A 13,089-nucleotide genomic window follows, 5' to 3' on the forward strand; every position below is an offset into this window, starting at 1 on the left:
TGAGTAAATAAAAACTAAATCCGTCAATATGTTTCGCTCACGTTTGAATTTTGTCATGCGTGCATTAAAACTATTTAGGGATTCTTATCAAACATTCTTAAGTTACAATAAAAAATACTTACATTTTAGTGATTTCTATATAGTACAAGATAATGTAGCTGCGGTTTCGATAGTATACATGTTAACGCAAGTTAAACAATTTGTTTCCATATTATTTAACAACGACGACTATTTCTACCTCATAAATGTAGAAGATTTATTCAAGTATTTGTATTTTTTTATTGAATTTACTCTATTTCACTGATAGATCACCTGATTTTGTGACGTTATTAAGTTACAAACGTTTTGTTCAACGCTATTCTATGGAATTAGTGTATAAGATTTTGATTGTTTTTGTTTAGTTATATAATGGTATTGAATGGACTTTTATATCGTATAACATGCCGAATGTTACTCCGTGATAAGGTTATTTACCGATTGTTGAAAACTCATTCAACTTTATGTATTCAAAAGATGGTCGAGAATGTTGCATTAAGTTTTTGACCAAACAAAAAAAAAAAACCATCATAAACTTCCCATCGAAATGTAAATTTTGTGTCGCTCAAATTTAAAGAAAAAAAGTTTCCAATGTTGAATTTTATATAATCAAACATATTTGCGAGTTAGGAAAGAATCAACGGAATATGAATAGATATGATTTCGATGTGGAATGTTTTAACCGTAAACTTAAGGACATTGCCGCCAAAATAGGTTGGAAAATCGTCACGAGCTTACTGAGTTTCCTCTTAATAACAGTATATTTAATTAAATTATGAATATTGGCTTAAAACTCGCAGCGGTTCATGGGTCGAATAATTTATCAAGACATATAAAGAAAGTAACTAAAAATAATTATATACAAGTCTCAATAATATTGATATTTAGTATGTAACATTAGGAAGGGTTCATATGTATACTGTATTCAAATCTTGTACGTGGTGCAAGCGTCGTCCAAGGGTCAGCCACTTGATTTGTTAAATTTAAATAGTTAATAACCTTAACGTCAAAATAGGTTTCTTCTTTAATATTCGGTACGTAAAATCACTTGATGGTCCGACGATTGTTCATATCATACAATTTGGATAAAGTCCTCTTCAAATTCAACATATTAGAAAAACAACTAACCGTCACATGTCGGGTTCAAAGCTTTAATATTGTTTGTATTAATTGTTGATACATATATTGTGCTGTATTGCAAAGGCTGTTGGTCATGTTCATTCATACGAGATACAGTAGTAAACAAAATGTTTCCTCACATTTTGTTTCCAGAGGTTATGTTACAAATATTTACAAAAACTTAAAATGAGACACTCTACATATGTCACATTATTTGTGATATTAATATGATTGTCAAATATTGATATAATCCATTTGATAATTAATATGTTGTTTATGCCATACAAAATCCTTAGAGCATTTGAGTCACACGGCAAATATTGTAGGCATAAAATATACATATGCGGAAAAACAGTTACAATTGTCGTGTATAAGAATTGCAAGGAAAAAAGCTGCATAGAGACAATATGGTATTTCAACTTACTCAATTCGGGCAATCCGTTTTTGAATACCCGATCATCGGCATTCGTATTGGATGAAACACGATATGTGCGCTATGAAGTGATTGATGTGCATATAGCAAAGACGTAAATGATAAATTCGGTAAACAGTAGATAAAGAAGATAAGCGCCTATTAAAACACTTAATCACTAAATGTGATTAATACCCCTTGATATCAATCGAGCTTGAAAATGTTAAAAGCATTTCGAAATTTGTTTCGCAAACATGAATTTAAAAGTATTTAAATAGTTTATTTTGTCATCAGCAAATCTCTCGTTATTAAGTATATCATGATGTTGTTTCGACTTTTTTAATAACTTGTTGCCATGCATTACATGATTACAGCGGATAGGCCGTATTTAAGGGGGAAAATTGGTGACATTCACTCCTCTTTTTTAATTGCACTCCTCGAGGCCACGAGTAAGCTATGTCGTGGCCTCGAGTTACTAAGTCGAGGCCACGAGATATAAAAAAGAGGAGTGCAAAACTAAATAAAAGTGGAGTAAAATTAAAAAAATGATCGGTGCAGTAAATTAAGGAAGGGTGCATTACACAAAAGTGGAGAGAATTTTAGCTATCTCAAAGAAACGACTTCACTAACTAATTAATAACACGAATTAGCCAGCCAATCAAATTGCTCCATATGGACGTCCATGGTGATCTTAATAAAAAGGAAAGTAGTCATCGCAGTAAACGCCCGCTTTGGCCAGCTATATATATGCGTACAGAGTATTTGCACAACTAAATATGCTGAATGAATTGGAGATTTATAACATAAACACGTTACAATTACAAATACAATATTTACAATATTCTAAGAAGCAACTAAAGCTGATATTAACGTTGGCAAGTGACAGCCTGTGCACAAAACACCACCGAATATACATATAATTTAACATGTGTATCAAGACATTTCTAATAAATGATTGGAGACCTTACGAATTGTACAACCCGTTTATGATGTTAACCTACAAATAAGACGTTGGCATTAAAAATAGTATTGTTGTGTGAATCTTTCAAACAGGACATCGCACTTTATAAGTTAACGGTACATACCGATGGTTTGACTGGACGAGGATCTGACAAACTATAAAGCATATTCCGATATAGCCACAACCTCCTTATTCGTACGGGTATTGAGGCAAAATAAGTGTCTATTAAAGTTCATAGTAGTGTAAATTGCATCATTGAAATAATGTATGCGTAGGTTCTTTGTAAAACATATTGTGCGATATTGTGAGATTTAATATGATATTTTAGTATCTAAGCTACGCTGTTACTTCTTTAGTTAACATTAAGTTAATGTATTAATTAACAAACAGCCTTGCAAACTTATACATAGGACGATTGTTAGTTGAAATCAGATCGAAACATCTTTTAAACGATTCAAACACCCTTACGTACTATGGTTCAATTAAAACAAGTTCAAAGTCTGGTATTTTACGAAATTTGTTCAACCGGATTATCAAATATCTTATCATATAACCATTAGGTAATGAAGCCTTTTCAATTCACAATAGCGAGTTTTCACCTCCGTTCGGCATATAAGATAAGTACAATACATGTATATATACGGAATATTACGCTTGACAGTTGTTCCAAGAGTTTGTATTCAGTCGAGTGGCTTGTGTGATGACGTATCACACGAGAGGCGGAGCCTCGAGTTTGATGCGAAATAGCACAAGCAACGAGACTGAATACAAACTCTTGGAACATTTGGCTAGCGTAATATTCCTTTTATTATATACAACAACTAACGAAAACAGATAACAATTGTATTTTTGCTTTAACAAAACTGACAAAACAATGACTTAAACCTACACCAAAGTTTGTTTAAGACGCGTATGAATACAGTTTATGTAATTTACCTTATAAACATTTGAACCGGGAAAACACAGGATTCCGACACGCTTACCTAAATGACATCGTTAATCCAATGTTAATAACAATTAAGTTGACAACTTTGATCCGATGTTTATAACAAAAGCGTTGAAACGATATGCACTTCCACTTCTATTCTTCCATGTCTTTATCGAAACTTAGTTTAAACCACACTATTTTATTGTATTGCAATCGAAATTTACATATATTCATGATAAACACACTCCGAAAAACGTTCTGCATTCGTTCGTTTTAAACAAATAGTTTACTGTTAAAAAAAAACACGTCCGACATGTCCTTTAATTCCATAGAGTTTAAATAAAACTATTGTGTTTTGTTACAGAAATGACGTCACACGATGTACTACGTAATATATTGCGTAATATGGGGGTTTCCTATTTTCGGTGCGCGTAATGTGATGTCATTAAATGGGTCGAAGAAAGTAGTCCGGCTAGTATGGTAATACGGAATTCGAAACAGCGAGTAGCGTAATACGGGATTTTTTTTTTCAACGATTGATACAACTTGTATTTTGTTAAAAGCATTAAACAGGTATATAATAAATAATTTTAAAATTACGCTCCTAAGATGTCATGTTAAAATCGAATATCTGAAATATAAGAGTTTGTCGGGAAATAAACAACGACTTAATAAAAAGAAAATTATATGATGGTTATTATTTAAATATAAGTACCAAACTATTTTAATATCGTGGATTAATTGACGTAAAAGTGCAGTACTATGTTAGAAAACAATATCTGAACATGTGTTCGAGTTACTTTGGAACTCATTTCAATTAATCATTTTTTAATACAATTGATGGGTTTATACGATTTAAATATCACCATTTAATTTCCTGATATTCATATCAAATACAACTTGAAATCTAAAAAAAAAGCCCTCAAAAGACGATACATACTTAGACATTCATGAAACATATTCGATATTTGGGATTTCCAAATATTGTTTATGTATTATGTCCAAGACTAAGTTTTGATTACGGAAATATATAAATAGTTTGGCATTGCCAATGCTCTTTTTCAAGAATGTCTGCAATAACCTTTTATAAATGTGGATTCTTCCGTTTAAACAATAAAACTTTAAATGAGCATCTTTACGTTTTAAATAAAAATTTGATAAGGTCTTATTTAACCTTAAGTTTGCGGGAGCTAAAGATCTATTATCGCGATACTCGACTAACCTCTAAGCTATATTATCCTAAATGATCTCTGTTGAAGATCGCTCAATACATTTATTAACTCCGCACTAATGATGAGCGACAAAGACTAGATCTTTTGAGTTTGTTGAATATTGCGTCACAAACTTTTAAAATCCACTGTCTATTATCTTATATCGTTCACTTTAAGATCCCTTATCGACATTTTTCGAAAAGAAGAACATTGAAAAAATCAATCAAGCAAGAAGGAAGTACTTTGATAATAACTTTTTAGTTTAATTATAATTATTTCCTTCCTAAAGTCAAAGATAGGCTTATGTCTTTGAAGGTTTTACTAGAAGCTCGTATGCATAGCAACGCATTCATAATGATGTGTCCTTTGTAAATGTGATCGCCATTCAGTTATTTCCGACGTTGTGAAGTTAGCCTTATTAGCATATTTAGCCTATTTAGCAAGTGTAGTAAAAAGGAAAAAACTTTCATCCGATTTAGTCTATTTAGCACCCTATTCAGCCTATTTAGCCTTATACAAAAGTTAAGTACACAGGTTGACACATGCACCCTGTTAAGCCTATTAAGCCTATTTAGCAAGTTTAGTACATAGTTTAAAACATACTTCGTATGTAGCCTATTTAGCCTATTTAGCACCCTGTTCAGCGTATTAAGCCGTTTAAGGAAGTTAAGTACATATGTTGACACATGCATCCTATTAAGCCTATTTAGCATCCTCTTCAGCCTATTTAGCCTATTAAGGAAGTTTAGTACATTGGTTGAAACTTGCATCCTATTAAGCCTATTAAGGACCCTTTACAGCCTTTTTAGCCTATTTTACATGTTTAATACATAGGTCGATATATGTTTCCTAATTAGCCTATTAAGCCTATTAGGCATCCTTTACAGCATATGTAGCATATTAAACAAGTTTAGCACATAGGTTGACACATGCATCCTATTTAGCCTAATAAGGACCTTTTTTCTGCCTTTTTAGCCTATTAAACAAGTTAAGTACATAGGTTGACACATGCATTCTATTTAGCATATTTAGCATATTTAGCACTCTATATTGCCTATTTAGCAAGTTTATTACATAGATTAAAACATACATCCTACTTAGCCTATTTAGTTTATTCAGCTCCCTTTTCAGCATATATAGCCTATTTAACAAGTTAAGTATATAGGTTGACATTTATTAGACCGTTTTGTCAAATTAAGCAGCCTTTTCTTCCTATTCAGCCTATTTTACAAGTCTATTACATAGGTTGAAACGTGCATCCTATTTAGCCTGTTTAGATAATTAAACACCCGTTTCAGCCTATTTAGCCTTATTAACACGTTAAATTCATAGGTTGACACATGCACCCCATTTAGCCTATTTAGCCTATTTAGCAAGTTTAGTACAAAGGTTAAAGCATACATCATATTTAGCTTATTGAGCCTATTGAGCATCCTCTTCAGCCTAATTAGCCTATTAAACAAGTTAGGTACATAGGTTGATGTCAAAGTCAAACAAACTTTATTTATTTTATTAATACATGTTTGAAATGAAAACATGAGCACAAAAGTACGTACATGTATATATAATATACAATAATATATAAAAATGACCCTTTCTTGATTATACAATATAGATAATATATTTCAAGTAGCTTCAACACATATAAAAGATAGAAAGGATAATCATTTTCAATATGATCAATAAAGTACGTAGATGTATAAGAGGCGAGTGATAATGAAATAAAAGGATAAATTACAATACATATGATATAGTTGTTAATTAAATATTCTTTCTTGATTTTATAATATATATAACATATTTCGGGTGGCATCAACATATATAAAACGAAACATCATTTGCAATTCGACTAACATGGAGGTCGTTAAGATACACACAAATTGTAATTTTCATAAGGAATCTTCGGAGAGTCATTACCACAGTTTTATTCAGCTATCATTTAGTGGAATGTTATCTTTAAGTCTTAAACGGTTTAGACATAAAATGATACAATCAATCAATCAGCTCTAAAAATAGCAAGCGGCGTGGTTTTAGGTGATGGGATGAACGTAAAGATTAATTAATATAATGGGATCTTATCGGGTAAATGTGTCAAGTTTTCGTTTGCTTGGATTTTTATTAAGATTATGAATGTATGTCTGTCATAATGTCGGCCTGTTTTGTGCAATAAGTGGAAACATTTTTTTTGCATTAAAATGGATATATTTTATTCTGGTTATATTACACTAATTCCGATTCCCATAGGGTCCCATCATTAAACTGATAACTTTCACAGCATTTGTCTTGCTTTTCCGACGTATCCATTTTTCTGAACCTGGTATAATTTTAAAGATGGATCTGTCCTGTTCCAATGATTACAATAAAAATCATACCGTCTCGCAACTTCTAAGAAAGTGAATTGCTGTCGAATGAACCCACCGTAGAAAAACGTGTTTCGGAAGCCTAATTTCGACAAAAGCCCCACACAATAGAAAGCACACACCCAAAAGTTCATCTTTTAAGTTAGCTTCCAATCCAAGGTATTAAAGTACTCCAGACACATACAGGATATTACGAATAACCACAACAGACATGTCTCACATTGTGAAATGGCTTTTAATCAAGAAGAGAAAAGGAACTCTTTAGAAATAGGAAATACTTTCGAATGGACCACGGAGGGATACACGATGATTAAGTGTAATGTAACCTTTAAGGGAACTCAACTTTGTCCTAATTTTTTCAAACTTTCTCCACATGAGATTTAAACCAATTCCACAATGAATATGCAATTTCAGTGCTCTCGGATGGGGGTAAGGGCCTTAAAATGGCCATTTAAAGCGGTGACTAAATTGGCCGCAGCCAATTCGGAATGCATGATTTTTAATCTTAGTGACGACAGCTTATTTTTGTTACACGTAACGTTTATGGCAAAAACTGGTATCATTGCATGCGTAATTCACGAATACATCAGCAAAAGGCCCGAATAAATGTATTGATTGTAAATCAGTGTACTTTTCTTGATGAACAAGGAGATTTATTTTTATTTTAAGCACTTGTCAATCATAAACTCACTTACAGCATATAAAATCATGTTTTTTAAAGGCTCTATAAAGGTCACAAATCCAATTACTATGCATATCAACTGGTCTAATTTTTACCGGATTTCAGTTACTCTTGCATAAAGACTGCTAATAACACAGCTTATGTACAACGTTGTCCAGAATTATGGAAGATAAACCCGTTTCATAATTTGAAGAAATGTTTACATTTTTGCAACTAACGTGATGTGAAGCCTCAGAGCGTTGACATATGCTAAAAATAGCCGAAAGAAAATTCAATTTTAATTCTATTTTAACAACTTTTTACCAGCAGAAAGTAACTTATTAGATCACTACAAACGTTTTAACCATTTAGAAGAGACCTTCTTTGTGAGTGATAACGGAAAACGTTAAAAGTCATCGTTATATTTTTGGTGACCTGAGTCACTTTCACTTTCTCTTTCGCGAGTAAACAGCGATGTAAATAAACTGATTGTTTGTAAACACAATTGACTTGGAAGACACTTTATTTTGAGCTCAAAACAAGTTGTATTGCTAATGTTTTTATTATTATGTCCAATAACATATAAATATATATTGTTTTTTGATAACCTTTCTAAATAAAATATGAAAAAAATATTTAAAAATTTGTAAATAATTACGTATCTTCACCTTTATAGAGCCTTTAAGGATATTATTATTAAAAGCTTCACTGACAATCTTAACATACAAATTGCAATTAAAATAATGAATTATATTATGATGAAAGGCTTAATTTGCAGCTTTCAAGCCGATACAAGCCTGCTACCAAAGTTAACACTTACAGCTTACGATGCAAAGTGACATTTGTTGCGCATCCAAATAGTCTCTCTCCTAAAAATAAGTCCTGTTATCTACATTTTATTAAGTGTTCTCTCTGAAATCCAGTGTTAAAAGCTTAAGTTGTGTCAAAAATGCTCAGAGTCCCCAAGCAAAAAGCATGTTTGCTAAGGAATTCCTACGCGAGCGGCCACAATTATGCCGTGACGGGAAAGTCATTTGGGTATGATTCCTCTGTAGTTCAGTGTACATTCAATCCACTACCTGGGGATGACTATCAGGATCAAATTTCCCAGCTTGGTGAAGTGCTTAACTTTCGGGATGTTGATGGATCTTCTACAAGCGTTAGTATTGATAGTAGTAGTAGTAGAATTATTTGTAGAATTAGTAGTAGTAGTAGTGGTGGTAGTAGTAGTAGTAGAAGCATCAGCAGCAGTAACAGCAGCAGTAGCAGAAGCAGTAGAAGTAGTATTAGTAGCAGTAGCAGAAGCAGAAGCAATAGCAGTGGCAATAGCAGTAGCAGTATCAAAAGCACTAGCAGTAGCAGTAGCAGTAGCAGAAGCAGTAGTAGTAGTAGTAGTACTAGTATATGTTGAAGTAGTAGTGGTAGTAGTAGTAGTAGTAGTAGTAGTAGTAGTAGTAGTAGTAGTAGTAGTAGTAGTAGTAGTAGTAGTAGTAGTAGTAGAAGTAGAAGAGGTAGTAGTAGTAGTAGTAGTAGTAGTAGTAGTAGTAGCAGTAGTAGTAGTTGTAGTAGTAATTGTAATAATAACAGTAGTAGAAGTAGTAGAAGAAGTAGTAGTAGTAGTAGTAGTAGTAGTAGTAGTAGTAGTTGTAGTAGCAGTAGTAGTAGTAGTAGTAGTAGTAGAAGTAGTAGTAGTAGAAGTAGTAGTAGTAGTAGTAGTAGTAGTAGTTGTAGTAGTAGTAGTTGTAGTAGTAGTAGTACTAGTAGTAGTACTAGTAGAAGTTGTAGTATTAGTGGTAGTAGTAGCAGTAGTAGTAGTAGTAGTAGTAGTAGTAGTAGTAGTAGTAGTAGTAGTAGTAGTAGTAGTAGTAGTAGTAGTAGTAGTAGTAGTAGTAGTAGTAGTAGTAGTAGTAGTAGCACTAGTAGCAGTAGTAGAAGTAGTAGTAGTAGTAGTAGTAGTAGTAGTAGTAGTAGAAGTAGTAGTAGTAGTAGTAGTAGTAGTAGTAGCTGTAATAGAAGTAGTTGTTGTAGTAGTCGTAGTACTAAATACCTGTATATGAAGAAGGATAATAATAAAATCACCTAGTACTTCATCTAAGTAAAAATATTGACTTGAAGAAGGTCATTTACTAAAACATGACACTTAAGCAACGTATCAAATACATGAATACTATATAAATACTAATTAATGTCTTACTAAAAAACTACTAATAAACTAAAAGAACTCACATTCCATGCCTGATAAGATGCTATGCAATCTGAATATTTCGTATTTCACAGTCTACTGTTCGACAAACTTCCTAGTTTTGGTAATTACTTTCTTATCTGTCCGGATATTATGCATGAGTTGGATAAAAAAACTGCAGGAAAACTATTGATTAAAACTCAAAGTTCGTCGATTGCCATACCATAGTCTTTACACGATAATTTTCAGCTTTATAATAACTGTTTTTAAGAATTTTGTTTAATGAACTTAAATTAAACATCATTTATTTCTAAACCAAATGTATTTGTACTGATATGTAACAAAGCATATTGGAAGTATTTATAATCACGAGTTATTAAGCATGTATACACGCTACAGCATACTATAATAGCGAGATAATAACATTGAAGCCATGGCTGTTTGTATATACAAAATATAATTCGCATTTGGAGTAACTAACTGCAGAAATAATTTACAAAAAGAAATACGTGTTTAAATCTGTTTATATTTAAAGAAAATTGCATATATAATGTAATACTCCATAATGAAGTGTTGTTGTTTTTTAAACTGCTTTAGACGCTTAAAGATCTATGGACGAGTTTTATTATAAAGTAAATTGACAAGCTGTATCAGCTTCGTCTGCGTTTAGCACGCGATGAGCTTGTTTCGTCACGCTTATCAAACGCAAACACATAATGCCCCAGTCACAAATAATCATGTAGCCGTCCGATGAGTTTGATCCCCAGGAATAAGGATGACTGTACACGTCTGAGCCGTCCGATGAGTGATACTGTTTAATACCTCAGTCACAAATAGGGACCGATCACCGACTTATTTTTCCGATCATCGGGCTGGCGCCCGGCCGATGATCGCACACCCACCGGGTCAATTTTTAGCATCGGGCGGCGACCGTAGTAATTTTAAGTTTCACTTTTGGTTATCGCCCGAAATCGGATTCGTTTTGCGTGTTTCACGACGAGCTCCGTCCAGCGTGCGTCAGTCATCGTGCGGTGGCCTTCCGGCCATCAGACGGTTGCCGGCCGATGTATATGTCCCTGGGAAATACCTTGATTTTTGCCGATACACGTACGATGAATCCGATGTCGATCGATCGTCGGGCGATAACCGGGCGTTGATTGTCCGATCTTTTTTCGATCTGAATTCGATTCCTTCCCGGGCCTGACGTCGGGTACAATTTTAAGTGAGACTTAAAATTAATCCGGACGCCACGCGATGCTACAAAATGATTCGGTGCCCATGCGATCATCGGCCGGGCGCCAGTCCGATTAGCCAAAAAATACGTCGCTCGCTGATCGAACGGTGATCGGTCTCTATTTGTGACTAAGTTATTATCCATTGTTAAAATTACACTGCTTACTCGTATTAGCATACATAACGCGCGTCTATTTTTTTTCGGAGTGACTATCTAAGCTCGCTTATGATATAGTGCGATACCTTATGCAGCGGTCTCATTTGGCAAAATTTCTAAATTAACGGTATGTATATTTACTGCAATTGTAGCACGAGTACCAATAACTGTTGCATACAGTTTGAGTCTTAAAATTTACCCATGGCATAAATTAAGCTCAATAATAAAACGTAGACATTTACTTACCATCCATCATATTATGCAAACGAAACCTATTTACTTTGTTTAAAACCGAAAAACACCTTTTCTTAGTCCTGTGTTCATATTAGTCACTTCTGTATGTTACGCTCACGTTTAAATTTTGCATGCGTTCATTTTAACTATTCAGGAATTCGTATCAAGTTTCCTTAGGTTACAATCAAATACTAACATTGAAGTGATCTCTTCAGAGTGCAAAATAATATAACTACGGTATCGATAGTATACATTTAACGCAAGTTAAACGATTTGTTTCAGTTTTATATAACAATGACGAACAGTTTTGCCTCATTAATGTATAAGATTAATTCAATTATTTGTAAACGTTTTTTATCGAATTTGTTTTGTTCGACTGTAAGATCACTTGTTTTTTTTGTGATAAACCGCAATTATCATAAAATGACAACACGCGTGTAATCGTTTAAAGATTGATCAGCACATTTTTGTGTTTAAGCTCGGGATTGAACTGCTTTGTCGTGTCAATGTAAACCACATTTCTTTAAACTAATCCAGAGCATTCGTAAGCAAGCTCATCGATAAAAGTTCGTGTGTTTTTTTTTGCAGTATAAAAATGACGTTATTTAGTTACAAACGTGCTGTTCAGCGTTATTCTATGGAATTAGTGTATTAGCTTTTGTTTATTTTGGCAAGTTAAATTATTTTATTGAGTTGCATATCGTGTATCAGGTCGAATAATACTCCGTGATAAGGTTTTGTACCTATTGTTAAAGGGACTGTCAACTACGAATGACGAAAAAAGAAAAGTTCTAAAATACCGTATTTTTTTACAATTGTTAGTTTATAAAAATTAAAATATCACAATAAGTGTATTAAATTACTTGAAAAACGTTTATATTTTCAGTATGTTCGGTAAAAAAAATTTCGCGATGTGAAATCGAAAGTACATCACGAAAATAGGTGACATAACGTATACACACTAAAAATAACGCAAGTAGATTGATCAGTTTATATAATATATATATTCAATTCACTACGCATGCACGAATTGCATTCCTGGGTTTACCACGTGACGATGATGATCAATCTACTGGCTTTATTGATAGTGAACTGGTAGTTACCTGGTAGACATACCCAGTAAAATTTATTACCAAATATACTGAAAATATGAAAACTTAACAACTTTGTTTAAGTAATGTAATATACCAGTCGTGATATTTTAATCAATATAAACTAATAAATGTAAAAAATAAAGTATTTTACAACTTTTCTTTTCTTCGTCGTCGTGGTTGGCAGTCCACATCAAGCAAGAGTGAAATGTTAAAACGTCTATTTCAGTCGAGCTATAATGAAACAATCGAGTTAACATTCACATGTATTCTTCACTCATTTACCACATCGCTTGAAATCAAGAATGTTATCTTATTTCGTATATGAACATGACATTCGGTAAACAGTAGGTAAAGAAGATAAGCGCCTACTTAAACTGTCACTTAATGTGATTAATACCCCCTTGTTTAATTTCAGTCAGACTTGAAAATGATTAAAACATTTTGAAATTTGTTGTGTAAACCTAAATTTAAAAGTATTGTAAGTCCTCAACAAATCTCTCG

The 13,089-nt window shown here is 33.0% G+C and overlaps 1 protein-coding gene across 9 annotated transcripts in view; it reads right to left on the reverse strand.

The window, feature by feature from the left end:
• The window catches only part of LOC127848763 (uncharacterized), a 65,425-nt gene that overhangs the window by 45,329 nt on the left and 7,007 nt on the right, over positions 1–13,089 (reverse strand). For 4 of the 9 annotated variants that reach the window (XR_008034750.1, XR_008034754.1, XR_008034751.1 and 1 more), the window contains exon 1: positions 11,507–11,696. The exons of 2 other annotated variants lie outside the window; for them this stretch is intronic. Coding sequence is in view for 1 of the 7 variants with exons in the window: in XM_052381365.1 (XP_052237325.1) it covers positions 11,507–11,516 (10 nt within the window). In the remaining 6 variants the exon portion in view is untranslated. Of the gene's footprint in view, positions 1–1,579; positions 1,670–9,914; positions 10,003–11,506; positions 11,697–13,089 lie in introns of those variants that run through there. 3 more of the 9 variants (XR_008034756.1, XR_008034752.1, XR_008034755.1) reach the window with 2 other exon arrangements.

This window comes from Dreissena polymorpha, chromosome 10 (genome assembly GCF_020536995.1).
Source record: "Dreissena polymorpha isolate Duluth1 chromosome 10, UMN_Dpol_1.0, whole genome shotgun sequence".
In the NCBI taxonomy this organism is placed as follows: Eukaryota; Metazoa; Mollusca; class Bivalvia; order Myida; family Dreissenidae; genus Dreissena; species Dreissena polymorpha.